The 13,323-nt window shown below is 40.9% G+C and overlaps 1 protein-coding gene across 1 annotated transcript in view; it reads right to left on the reverse strand.

Moving 5' to 3' along the window:
• Positions 1 to 13,323, reverse strand: part of MICALCL (MICAL C-terminal like) — a 41,529-nt gene that overhangs the window by 12,733 nt on the left and 15,473 nt on the right. The window contains exons 6-8 of the mRNA XM_014952557.1: positions 11,061 to 12,420; positions 2,257 to 2,351; positions 132 to 224 (exon numbers count right to left, since the gene is read on the reverse strand). Coding sequence (XP_014808043.1) covers positions 132 to 224; positions 2,257 to 2,351; positions 11,061 to 12,420 — 1,548 coding nt within the window. The remainder of the gene's footprint in view (positions 1 to 131; positions 225 to 2,256; positions 2,352 to 11,060; positions 12,421 to 13,323) is intronic.

Consider the following 13,323-nt stretch of genomic DNA (forward strand, 5'->3'; position numbering starts at 1 on the left):
GGGATTTCCAAACAGAAGGCAGTGAACAGCAGTGAGGAACAAGGGAAGGTACAGAGCCCACACTGGGGACCCCTCGTCCTGGCTAGTCACTCTTGGGAGACAAATGGGACACCTGCAAACTACATTTTCACCTGTGCTTTGTGAAGCCTCTTCAGCTCCTCTTGTTTAATCAATTGCTTTGTCTCCTTCTCCAGCTTCCTTCTCCTTCTGAGAGTCCTTTTTGCCTACAAAAGAGAGAGAAAAAAAATAAAGGCAATCAAAGCATAAGTATGCTGTCACAGGTTTCCTCAAACCTTCCCCAGAATCACAGAACCATTGAGATTGGGAGAGACCTCTGGGTCCATCTAACCCGACTTCTCTGCTCAAACTGAGCTGAGCTACTGCAGGGTGCTTGAGACAACCTAACTTAAATGAAAATATTCACGTAGAAAAGATTTCATGCATTTGTCTACACTGACTTTAAATCATTACAAGCTCTTTTTGCTACCCTAAGTGAGAGTGAACTGTGTCTATCAATGAAAAAATGTCTGAATCACAAAGTTAGCTACAAACAACATACCACTATACGTGGCTTCTGCAGACATCACCTTCTTCAGGGAAGAAGCCAGGCACAGCCAGTGGGAAGCACCAGTTTAAGGAAACAACTCACTTCTACTGCTGTAGCTGCTAAGTAGTAAAATCCACTTTGGATTGCTTGTAACACGGTAAGAGGGACATATCTGAGAGAAACAGCCATCACAGGACGCTACAGGAAGCCCTACAAAACCTTCCCCAACCCCATTTCTCTACAGTGTTACAGAGGTTTCTTGCCTTTCCCTGGGCCTCTGTTGCTGTTGCCAGGAAAGAGGGGCAGCACGTGCTGCAGGGCTGGCCGAGGGAATCGCCTGCACTTGCTGCAGCTTGCCCTTGACCCAAGATATCTGGAAATACTTCAAGGCTGTGGTTTTCCCATTTTGGAGGAGACAGAATATATGCGCACCGTAGACAAGACAATTAAAAAAAATCTAACAAGCCAGGAAGACGCTAAAATTTTTCCCACTGAGTTTCCCCAGAGAAAAACGGTGGTACTGGCAAAAAAGCAGCCAGAGCTGGCAGGAAAAGAGGTGCTAGGAGGCAGCCGAGGGAAACAAGCTGCATCAAAACTGAGTCACTGCAAACACTCATGCGCAGCAGCTGCTCACTCACCCCCTTTCTGGCAGCTGCTCCAGCACTGCTGCCTTCCCTCTGCCTGCTCCTGCCTGTCTCCGTGGCTGCCCGCACTGTTGGGAGTGGCTCCTATGCAGTTTTCTCCCATGTCTCCCTTTTTTTTCTTCATTGTTTTTAAACATTATTTTTGTTTCTCCTGTAACAGGCAGGATGAAGGATGAAGTCTGACATCTCGGCGCATCCTGATGCAGGATGTGCTGCCACACGTTGCTGCACTTCTGCCTTGTGGCTCTTTGGTTCCTCTAGAGCTGCACAACTGGGTTTCCATCCAAAGCCCCACTTAGCTTTCAGCTCAGTTTCAGTGTACTGGGCAGCCACTTGCTTTGTTTTCCTTTTTTCCCCATCCTCAAAGGCAACAAATCAACAGGCCACCTCATGCTATTAACTCCACTTACTGATATTCCCTCCACAGGAAAGAGGTAAACATGTTTCTGATGAGCTATGCGGGGTATAAAAGCTCCGTTTCTTCAGATCAGAGCTGGTTATCAAGAGTTCACTGGTGCTTTAACCCCACTGCTCCTGCCAGCCACAGGAACCAAGTTAGGGCTCGGAGATCCTGGTGTGCAGCAGGTCCTTTTGGCATATAAGGTCTGGGTCCAACTTCGTGGCTCAGGCAGTCGTGCTGATTAGGACAAACACAGTGTTTTCCATGCAATCTGCCTGTAACACCTCTCAAATGAAGTTGTATTTCCCCAAGAGAAATCTGCATCTGTTTGGTTTAATTTTTTCAATGGTTTGCTTGTTGGGCTACATATTAAGGCCACTTAAGGATGCAGCTTCAAAGTGATTTCAGTGAAACATGCCTGCTTGTCATATTAAGACCTTCTCTGTCAACGTTGGTGTAACCTGGGGGAATTAAAGATCCAAAGAGGCAACAGAAATTTTGATTTTCAGCAGTCTTAAAGAGTTTTACCAGATTTTTCTCTCCATGACAAGTAACTTACACTGATAAAGCATTCCCATCCCCACTGCGTTTTGGATCAAACCCACATGATAAATCTTAAATACAGTCCAAATGAGGAAATATCTTTGTTTCCAAGTCAAGGTTACCTTGTGTGTTAATGAAAGCTGGGATTCAAATTCATCATCAGAGGAAGAAGTAGAATACTCAGTAGCTTGTTTTATGACAGGTGGGTGTTCACATCCTAAAATGCAGGAACAAAATAGTTAGTGAAGCAAAAAATACTGTTCTTTAACTTACACAGACACTTTGCACCTGTCTTGAGTTCTAATCAGAAGCACCTAGAGTAAATTGAAAATTTGGCTGACAGCACTAATTAAATTTTTGATCCCTGTCAAAAACTCTATCTGGGTATATTTGATTTTTTTCAGGTATTGCATACAAATAGATTAATTCCTTGAGCACCCTGCGTGTAGCATGCTGTTCTGAATGCTCTCAACATTCATTAAAATGTATATCTGAAGTTAGCCATATTACCCAAATGATTGTATAAGGCTCACTATACAGTGTAATTGAATGCAAAAAGTCTGAGCCAGCTCTTAAACAAATTATCCTTATGTGGCTTGTAGCATCTGGCACCCATTTTTACTACATGACATCTGCTCAGTGTAAAATAGTTGGCGTCAGAATGTCTGGTCATATAAAAAAATCACAAATGTAATCAGAAGCAAATGGACTAAGAGAACAAGGCTTTATCACACAGCCTCATGCAACATAAATATTTCATTAATTATGTCTAAACAAACGTCACTTATTTTTCTGCTTTAGGAATATTATCACATCATTGAACTGTTGATTAAAATGCCATAATAAGTCAGGAAAATCCATATATCACAACAATGCACTCCATAAGGAAAACTCAAAGGCTGCCTTTGGAAGGAGCATGCTTTCAGAATTATAAATTAAATTACATTTAATTGCAGCAATTTTATCATGCCTGTTTTTCCAGAATCTTGTTTCAACTGGGTGTAAATATTTGAATTTCTTCTTAATTTGTCTAATTCATAGCTTCATTCTCTTTATTTCAGAAAATAAAACTGCTTTTGGAACATCTGTCTCTATGCTTCAACCTGCTACAGGGTTAATGATTAACAGCTGGGCAACATCTTGGAAATGTACATTATTTAAAGCTAACAGTGCCATTTTTCTTTGTATCTGAGAGGTAACAGTTGGCTTTCTGTGTGCAAGTTGTATTCAGATTAAAATCACTTCCCCCTCTCCCAGGGTAAATGTTTCTTCTTTGCCTTGTCCTGGATCCCAGTCCTGAAATAGGACTTCTGTCTCAAGCCCAAATTTAAAATCAGGATCCATGAAACACGTTCATCCCAGGCAGTAAAGCAATCAAGAAATTCTCATTTTTATCAGTGGTCTCAATTTTAGAAGCACCCGGTCCTTGCGTTCAATGAAGGTGCAAATTCAGAGGGCCCAGTAGAACAGACTTGGGTCCTGCCCTCCTTTTTGCAGGACAAATTCTTGGGCAGCAGATGCCTGCAAGCAAAAGCAGGGAGGTGCAATAGCCCTCCAGGTGGGTCTCCAGCCTCCCAGGTGATTCCCCTGCTCCAGAATTGCCCAGGCTGCCACCCTATACCTCCTTGCCTTGTGGCACTTGGAGGAGGGACAGAGCTTCTGCTGGGGACTCTCTGATGGCTCACGATTGCTGGGGTCACACCAGTGCCATGCAGAGCCCCATGCTATGCAGACAAGAGTGCAAATCCAGCTGCACCCCATCTCTGCCCCTGGTATGGACAGTCAGTTGTAAAGCCCTTCTCAGTGCATGAGATGGAGGAAAACATGGTGGGTATCACAGTTGGTGCTTCTTTTGAGGAGTAAACTCTCCTATCTTGCTTTTCCCTGTGCAACCACCTTGCAGCCACACCACTGGTGACATCAAATTCCACAATATGCAAGCAGCAAACCTTACAGCCCGCCATGGCTGGAAACACAAGCAATTACACGCTCCCTTTCTTCTCTCAGCTGTGGGAATAAGTGACCGCTTCCCTGAGTCCTCCTCCTTGAGTGATATCAATAATTTAAAAGGCGTTACGAGGTCTAAAGGGAAAGCAGCTTGCTGTAAAACAAGGGCACCTGCCTCCTCCTCGGGGGGTGTGACATGGGAGCCTTTTGCCTTTTTGGGACACAGAGAGGGTCAAGGATCTCCCCGAGGACTTCCAAGGGCTATCTCATGAGCACTAGGAAGCCAATGTCTGTGCACAGAATAGATTCATAACATCTACAATGCCTGTCTGCTCTGGAGACACAGGTATTTGCACCTTGCTCTACAGAGAAAAGCCATTTAGACTGCTACAAAACAGCTCAGCTTTTCAAGGGATGCAAAACCCAAAGCTCTGTGAGACAACAACCACCCAACTGCGATCAGCAACATCCTTCATCGTCTCCACCCAAGAAGCTTGTAGGAAAAAGAACCATGTGAAACCACTCAGTGACGAGGCATTTGATGGGCCTACCCGTGCTCATTTACAGTTATGGTCTCTTTTCACATTTATTGCATATATATTTCACAGCTCTGATGTTCTCTGCTAATATAATGTGGATAATTGAAGCATGGGCTGCTCCAAGGAGCACACAGCAAAGAGTGACAGAATTGGGATAAAGGGTTTTGGCTCTCAGATGTGTGGTCCTGCACATTTCACGGATATAGAAACAGTGGGACAGTGCCTTTCAACATTAAAAGGGCAGCCATTCAGTGCTCTGCTCAACTATTTTTCTTTGGAGAGACCAGAAATATGCTTTAAAATTTACCCCAGGTGCAAATTTCAAGACAACTGTAACAAGCCTAGTAAGAAATTACCTCTCTGAATGAACTTGCTTTATGCAGAGCTAGAGAAAAATACTACAAGTTTATTCTATTTTTGTAAAAAAAAACCACACACAACAAAACACAAACCCAAAACATCAACAAAACCCCCCAAAAAACCCAAACCAAAACACTCTTCTGTATTACAGTATCTACATATTATACTAGATGACTGAGCATTAATCTTTCCCATCTCCAGAGGGGTGGGATAGGCAGAATTTAGCTGCCAGCTGTGAGGACTTGGACAAGGAGTTAACACATTAAAATGTTCAATTCAGGGACTTTTACACTTACCGAGTAATTTAAATCTGAAACATACAACTTTAATAGTAAAGTTCAATAATTAATAATTTGTCTGCTCCAAACACAACAAGTCTTAAAGCTTGGTAGCTACAGAAAAGATTGTAAACCCATTTTTTTTTTCTCTAAATATTAACTTAACCCTTCTAGACCTGGGCTTTTGCTTTCCTGCCACCTCATTCCTCCAAAATGGGAGTTATTTATTGTGTAAGTATTCTAACATTTCCCTGACTTCCAAATTAACAGACGTTATACTACAGCTTTTCCTCTCCAACTGATGTGACTTTGGATCACTAGGAATAGTCCACCATGGGTTTAGTTCTTAATTATAAAAGGGTCAAATATTCCTGTAATCTTTATTAATCTGTTCTTGATTTCTACCTCAGAGTAGCTAATAGGAGTTTGGTGAAGAAACCTTTCCAACATACCTGATTTACAGCTGTCAAATTGCAGGAAACTGAGTATTAATTATTACAAACAATCCTGAACAAAGAGGGAGGTATCATACGGACAGGTTAAGAAGGTGATACCTTCTGTTAGAAACGGGCAATGCCACCACTGCCATCAATATGCATGTCACAGCTCACCTACCTTTCCTGGGGTGTTTCTGTGCCACAGTAATGACTGTAGGCAGATATCTGCACAGCCCAAAACTTCCAAGTGGCTCTGAGGAATAGTTCTTATGAAACAGAAAGCATTAGCCAGAAATTCTTTAGACCAGGTCTGGCTATCAGAAGCTTGAATGACCCATATGGATCTACAGGTGTAAGTTTGAGCAATGGGCAATCTGCTGCTTTGTAATTAAGATCTCTGCTTCCTCATGCTGAGCTTCAGCAGGTGGTTGAACACTTGATAGGAGGTGACAGAAGGACAGAATATAGTTTTAGCTTGGACAGATACCTGGATTTGAAATGTAGAAGTCATCAGCATAGGAAAGACATCTGGACATGTATTTGCAGATGAAGTAACTAAGATAAGGTGTAGGGAAAGATGAGCAACATAACATAGAAGTAAATGTGTGGGGTGAGACTGAAGGTCCTTCCAGACTGTCTCCAGGAGTGTATGTCTAAAGGAATGCTATTGGCACGGGGCAGTCATTCCTCCTCTTAACACTCGCCCAGCTTCCAAGCATTTTTTCAGTGCAGGAGCTTTCTAAATTGGATGTGGTTTCTAAGCACCTGATTAATCCTCAGTGGATTTCTCTTCAATAATCTTGCCCAGTCTCATCTCAAGCTCATGGAGTTTTATCACCCAGCTCATTTTTTGGCTCCACAAGCCGCATCCTATTGAGGGAGGAAACACCAGCATAATGTAAGAGCAACCATACTCACACAGAACAAGTCTGTCTGGCCTCAGATAGGATGGAAAAGCCCTACTAAAAAGAGCCAAAAGGAGTGTGAGAAAGAGCCTCATTAAACTGGTTTCTACAAGGTGCTAGGAGTATTTTTTTTTTCTTTAAAGAAAATATTTTTTCTGACATTCATGGTAAATTTCAAGAGAGAAAAATAACGACATATAATGTGGGCTAAAGCTTGTCATCAGTTCATGACTGAAGTTTGCCAAGCCTGGGCCTCAGACAAGGGCCAATATGAAATAGAAATGCCATTTCAGAGAGCCAAGAAGGACTTGGCCCCTTACCAGTTTGATTTACTCAAATATGAATGTTTGAAAAAGTTCAGGGAGCTGCAGTGCTGAAATGTTGAAGATGACAGATTACTGGGCAAATGGCTAAATCAAAGCTGCATTTTTTTTATCCTGAACAGACTTTGCAATGCCTACTTTCAATAATTATAGTAATTTAATGATTCCTCTTTTGGCTTGCATAGCACACAAGTTTATTCTATTTTTGAAAAAAAAACAAACAAAAACCCACAACAAAACACAAACCCCAAAAATAAACAAAACCCCCCAAAAAAACCCAAACCAAAATGCTCTTCTGTATTACAGTATCTGCATGTTATACTAGATGACTGAGCATTAATCTTTCCTACAAGTTTATTCTATTTTTGTAAAAAAAAACCACACACAACAAAACACAAACCCAAAACATCAACAAAACCCCCCAAAAAACCCAAACCAAAACACTCTTCTGTATTACAGTATCTACATATTATACTAGATGACTGAGCATTAATCTTTCCCATCTCCAGAGGGGTGGGATAGGCAGAATTTAGCTGCCAGCTGTGAGGATTTGGACAAGGAGTTAACACTTAAAAATCTTCAATTCAGGGACTTTTACACTTACTGAGTCGTTTAAATCTGAAACGTACAACTTTAATAGTAAAGTTCAATAATTAATAATTTGTCTGCTCCAAACACGACAAGACTTAAAGATTGATAGCTACAGAAAAGATTGCAAACCCATTTTTTTTCTCTAAATATTAACTTAACCCTTCTAGACCTGAGCTTTTGCTTTCCTGCCATCTCATTCCTCCAAATTAGGAGTTATTTATTGCGTAAGCATTCTCACATTTCCCTGACTTCCAAATTAACAGACATTATACTACAGCTTTTCCTCTCCAACTAATGTGACTTTGGATCACTAGGAATAGTCCTAGTGGGACTTGTTTAGTTCTTAATTATAAAAGGGTCAAATAGGCTTTTGCTTTCCTGCCACCTCATTCCTCCAAAATGGGAGTTATTTATTGTGTAAGTATTCTAACATTTCCCTGACTTCCAAATTAACAGACGTTATACTACAGCTTTTCCTCTCCAACTGATGTGACTTTGGATCACTAGGAATAGTCCACCATGGGTTTAGTTCTTAATTATAAAAGGGTCAAATATTCCTGTAATCTTTATTAATCTGTTCTTGATTTCTACTTCACAGTAGCTACTAGGAGTTTGGTGAAGAAACCTTTCCAACATACCTGATTTACAGCTGTCAAATTGCAGGAAACTGAGTATTAATTATTACAAACAATCCTGAACAAAGAGGGAGGTATCATACGGACAGGTTAAGAAGGTGATACCTTCTGTTAGAAACGGGCAATGCCACCACTGCCATCAATATGCATGTCACAGCTCACCTACCTTTCCTGGGGTGTTTCTGTGCCACAGTAATGACTGTAGGCAGATATCTGCACAGCCCAAAACTTCCAAGTGGCTCTGAGGAATAGTTCTTATGAAACAGAAAGCATTAGCCAGAAATTCTTTAGACCAGGTCTGGCTATCAGAAGCTTGAATGACCCATATGGATCTACAGGTGTAAGTTTGAGCAACGGGCAATCTGCTGCTTTGTAATTAAGATCTCTGCTTCCTCATGCTGAGCTTCAGCAGGTGGTTGAACACTTGATAGGAGGTGACAGAAGGACAGAATATAGTTTTAGCTTCAACAGATACCTGGATTAGAAATGTAGAAGTCATCAGCATAGGAAAGACATCTGGACATGTATTTGCAGATGAAGTAACTAAGATAAGGTGTAGGGAAAGATGAGCAACATAACATAGAAGTAAATGTGTGGGGTGAGACTGAAGGTCCTTCCAGACTGTCTCCAGGAGTGTATGTCTAAAGGAATGCTATTGGCACGGGGCAGTCATTCCTCCTCTTAACACTCGCCCAGCTTCCAAGCATTTTTTCAGTGCAGGAGCTTTCTAAATTGGATGTGGTTTCTAAGCACCTGATTAATCCTCAGTGGATTTCTCTTCAATAATCTTGCCCAGTCTCATCTCAAGCTCATGGAGTTTTATCACCCAGCTCATTTTTTGGCTCCACAAGCCGCATCCTATTGAGGGAGGAAACACCAGCATAATGTAAGAGCAACCATACTCACACAGAACAAGTCTGTCTGGCCTCAGATAGGATGGAAAAGCCCTACTAAAAAGAGCCAAAAGGAGTATGAGAAAGAGCCTCATTAAACTGGTTTCTACAAGGTGCTAGGAGTATTTTTTTTTTCTTTAAAGAAAATATTTTTTCTGACATTCATGGTAAATTTCAAGAGAGAAAAATAACGACATATAATGTGGGCTAAAGCTTGTCATCAGTTCATGACTGAAGTTTGCCAAGCCTGGGCCTCAGACAAGGGCCAATATGAAATAGAAATGCCATTTCAGAGAGCCAAGAAGGACTTGGCCCCTTACCAGTTTGATTTACTCAAATATGAATGTTTGAAAAAGTTCAGGGAGCTGCAGTGCTGAAATGTTGAAGATGACAGATTACTGGGCAAATGGCTAAATCAAAGCTGCATTTTTTTTATCCTGAACAGACTTTGCAATGCCTACTTTCAATAATTATAGTAATTTAATGATTCCTCTTTTGGCTTGCATAGCAGAGGAATGCAGCATATATTAAACCAGCATGTTTTTCCAAAATACTTTAAATATAAATAACTTACAGCATTATTCAAACCTATCAAGAGCTTTTCCCATTTTTGTAGGAACACAACATATTTATTGTAATACATTTAGTTAAGAGCAAGCCAGCTTGGCTTAGTTGATGGGTAACAGCTAGGTATAGATGCAGAAAAAGTGTCCTGTTCGGGACCCCAGGTGACAGAGGTGAACAGTAGCCACTCTCTGTGGCTTCAGATCAGGCCTTAGCATCCTCTGGCTCAATGGGGATGCCTGGTTTTGTGAGTTGTTTGACAAAGGATGCTTCAAAAAGCCAACCAAAAAATTAAGGAACAAGAGCAAGAATTATTCTATTGATTTAAATAAGCTTCAGATCAAGTCTGTTGTATACTACATATCTTCCTCACAGCATGCAGTAGTTCTGAAGAAGAAAGGATGCAAAAAGGATCTGACAGCTCACTGGGAATATTTCAGTTACTTCACGTTTTACAAACAGATTGTTATTTTAATGCTGCAGTAGAGCAGCAATTTCACAGTTACAGCTTGGGCTGCAATTTAATAAAGTAAGAAACAAACAGATATGTCAATAAAATTCAATAGGTTATTTAGTTAGGTAACTGTGACTTTCTGCAATGGGCTAGTGGAAAGATGGATCATGGAGAAAGACAGGTGGGTGCAGCTGTCATACCTCATATTTTATACCTGAACTTAATTTTTTCTGTGCTCAGATTACTCAGATTGTTCTTTGTCTGATAGCAATATCTCTTACCATCTGCAATTTTAATACTAACCTTGTTCTTGCAAGGAAACATGAAAACTGATGCCTTTGAATTCCTACCCAAATAGACTCACAAATAGGTCAGAGTAGGACAATAACTGCTATCTCCTCTCAAATAAAAGAACAAGGGGATATTAATGACAGTGAAAAGCTCTACAGTTCAGTGACTACAGCAGCAGACAGAGTTGAAGAGACACCTACTGAGAAAGCAGATACACAAAGCAAAGCTTCTTGCTATTGCAACTGTATTGCTTTGGTCTCTGAGCTCCTCATGAAAAGGGTAGCAAATGTACTCTGCACTGGAGTTTTTGGTGCTTGTCCTTGTGTTTGCCCACTGTATGACCCTTTCTGCAACACACTCGACATCACAGATCACAGCAGCAGCCGCTCTTCACAGCATCCCACTCTGTCTCACCACTCCTTCCATCTCAGCAAGTATATTTTCCTGTCCCAAACACTTCTGAACAGCAGCAAGCAGCAGAACAAACTTGGGTCCAGAGAGCTGCCCTCTGTTAGCAAATCCATTCTGCTCCTTTAAACCAGAAGCAACTCCTAAACCTTAACCAAAAAATGTATTTATTAGGTCTTCCTATGTAGAAAGTAACTATAAATTAAATATAACATACAATAGATGTGTTTGTGTGATCATGCACAGGTCTTTTAAATGTTAAGTGGTATTACTAGAAATAAATAATTCCATTCATCCTCACCTGTGGAAGGGTAACGTAGCCTGTTTTCTGGAGAATGGTCCCTCATGGAAGACAGAGATGACACAAAATAATTCCCTTCTCTGTCGTAAACTTTACTTCTCAGTCTATCAAAGAGTGACCCAAGACTACCCTTCTGTGCAGAGTCATCTGAATTGGCCTTGGAGGTGTTCTTGGGCTCTGGAGGTGAAAGGAGGAGGTACTTTTCATTACAGATAAATATGTCATCCACAGGAGGCCCTGAAGGCGTCTCTTTAAAGGTAAACTTTTCTAGGAGACCTGGGACATCTTCCATCCTAGTGCATGATGATTTCTGAGGTATACTGGTTGTCTTGGAAGGCCTGGTGTGAGGACTGTAGACTGGGAAGGACACCTTCTCACTGTAATCCCCTGGAGATCTCTTTTGAGAGCTGACAGAAAAATGACATGGATTTGAGAGAGGGCTCCCAGTTTCTAAATACTCTCCTGACCACTCCCTTACTTTAAGCTCCTGTGCCTGAGTGTTATTTATTCTATTATTGTTACTGTTCCTTTGGCTTAGGGACCCAGGAGTACTGGGGAAGATGAAAAAAGCTTGTTCTGAAGAGGCTTTGACTTTGCTGTCTGAGTCTTGCTTTAGTCCCTCTGGAGATGAGGTTAGAGGCTCCAAAATGGACCTCTTGATCGCATTGGCTATGAACCTCAGCGGTGATTTTGGCTGGCCAGCTGTGTGCTCCCTGGCAGCTGCATCTGGATTCCTCAGAGCATCTTTTGTGTCACCTGGCAAAGCTGGCTGAGTATCATCTGCAAATAAGAGAGACACAGGACCACCAGACAGCTTGAATCCATCTTCTCTCCAGTCAGCATCCTTCTCCTCTGAAGTCCTCATTGCTCCTTTGTTTCGATACCCCTGATTGGTTCCACCTAAGTCCGCCCCGTTTGAATCATATGACAAGGGTCGCTGTTGAGTACAAAGCACCGTCCTCTTTTTTGCCTCCTTTAATTCTTGCTCAAACTTTTCTTGTCGGTGTCTTGTATGTTTATCATCTTTTTCTTTCAGATCCAGAGATGACACTACTTTTGTCTCCCTGTTAAAATCTTCTGCTTTAGATGTATGTTTCTGGTTTTTTACCTTCCATCCCGGGGCTGTGTATGTCCCAATGTCACCATCTGTATCTTCAGGCCCAGAATAGTCAGCAGCCAGTGTCCCGTTGCCAGGAGGGGTCCCTGGAGAACCTCTGGTCCTGTTCTGAACAGGGCAATGGGGCACATAGAGACAGATATCTTCAGGCATCTCTCTGGCTTTTTCTTTTATTTGAAATACTGGGCTGCAGGGTTTGAAATGTCCTCTTGTACCTTCTGGTGGTTTCCTGTAAGAAGCCGACTATGAAAAGAAGATTATTTTGTGGGTAGAAAAATAAATTTTTTTTGTTTATTTTATTTCATATAATATTTTAATCAATTTCACTCTTAGCATAATACCAATAAACATAATATTTTATTTATATACGTGCATACATATGTAGATGATAATAAAATAGGAAGAAAAGCTTTTCTCCCTAGAGGGCTAATATTTCTCTGCAAGTGTAGATCTAATACTACTGCTAAATTTAATAGTCTAAAAATAACATTATTCATTCTAAGAATCTGTCATATCTTTATGAATTGCTTTTAATATTTTCCTTAGAAAGAAACAGTCTCATCTACAAGAAAATAAACAAAAACAGATCTGCTCTATTCTCCTAGGTGCATTTCATTTGCATCACCTTAAGAGTTTCTAGCAAGCAAAGAGACCATCATCTGTCATCTCCAACTGCTTTTATAATATTGCATGCTTACATGGTGCAGGTAGGAATGAACGAAGTAACTCAGAAAAAACTGTAAAATGCAAGATGGTAGTTTAGAACAATTCAAATAGTTCTCTCTTATGATTATTTTTCATTTGGTAAAGATTTAAATTCATTTCTCTAGCCACTAAACTCTTCTGCTGGAGATAGTAGCAAGGATAATGTCCACGTTATCTAGCCAGCAGACCAAAACGGGGTTTTTAACTTCTTAAGAGGGAGGCATTTTATCCTCAATGCTATGTGATAACAAATGGAGAGAAGATTCAATTCCTGTTTCCACTTATGTGTCAGATTCCCAAATTCACACAGGTGAAGCCATTGATCTGTCTGCCATCTCATTTCCCAGAAGCATCAGAAGGCAATAATGATTACTCCTTATTTCACAGCTGTATCACATCACATTTGATGACTAAAATTAATATTGGCCAGAATCTCAGCTG

The sequence above is a fragment of the Calidris pugnax genome, unplaced genomic scaffold (assembly GCF_001431845.1).
Source record: "Calidris pugnax isolate Ruff unplaced genomic scaffold, ASM143184v1 scaffold248, whole genome shotgun sequence".
NCBI classification, from domain to species: domain Eukaryota; kingdom Metazoa; phylum Chordata; class Aves; order Charadriiformes; family Scolopacidae; genus Calidris; species Calidris pugnax.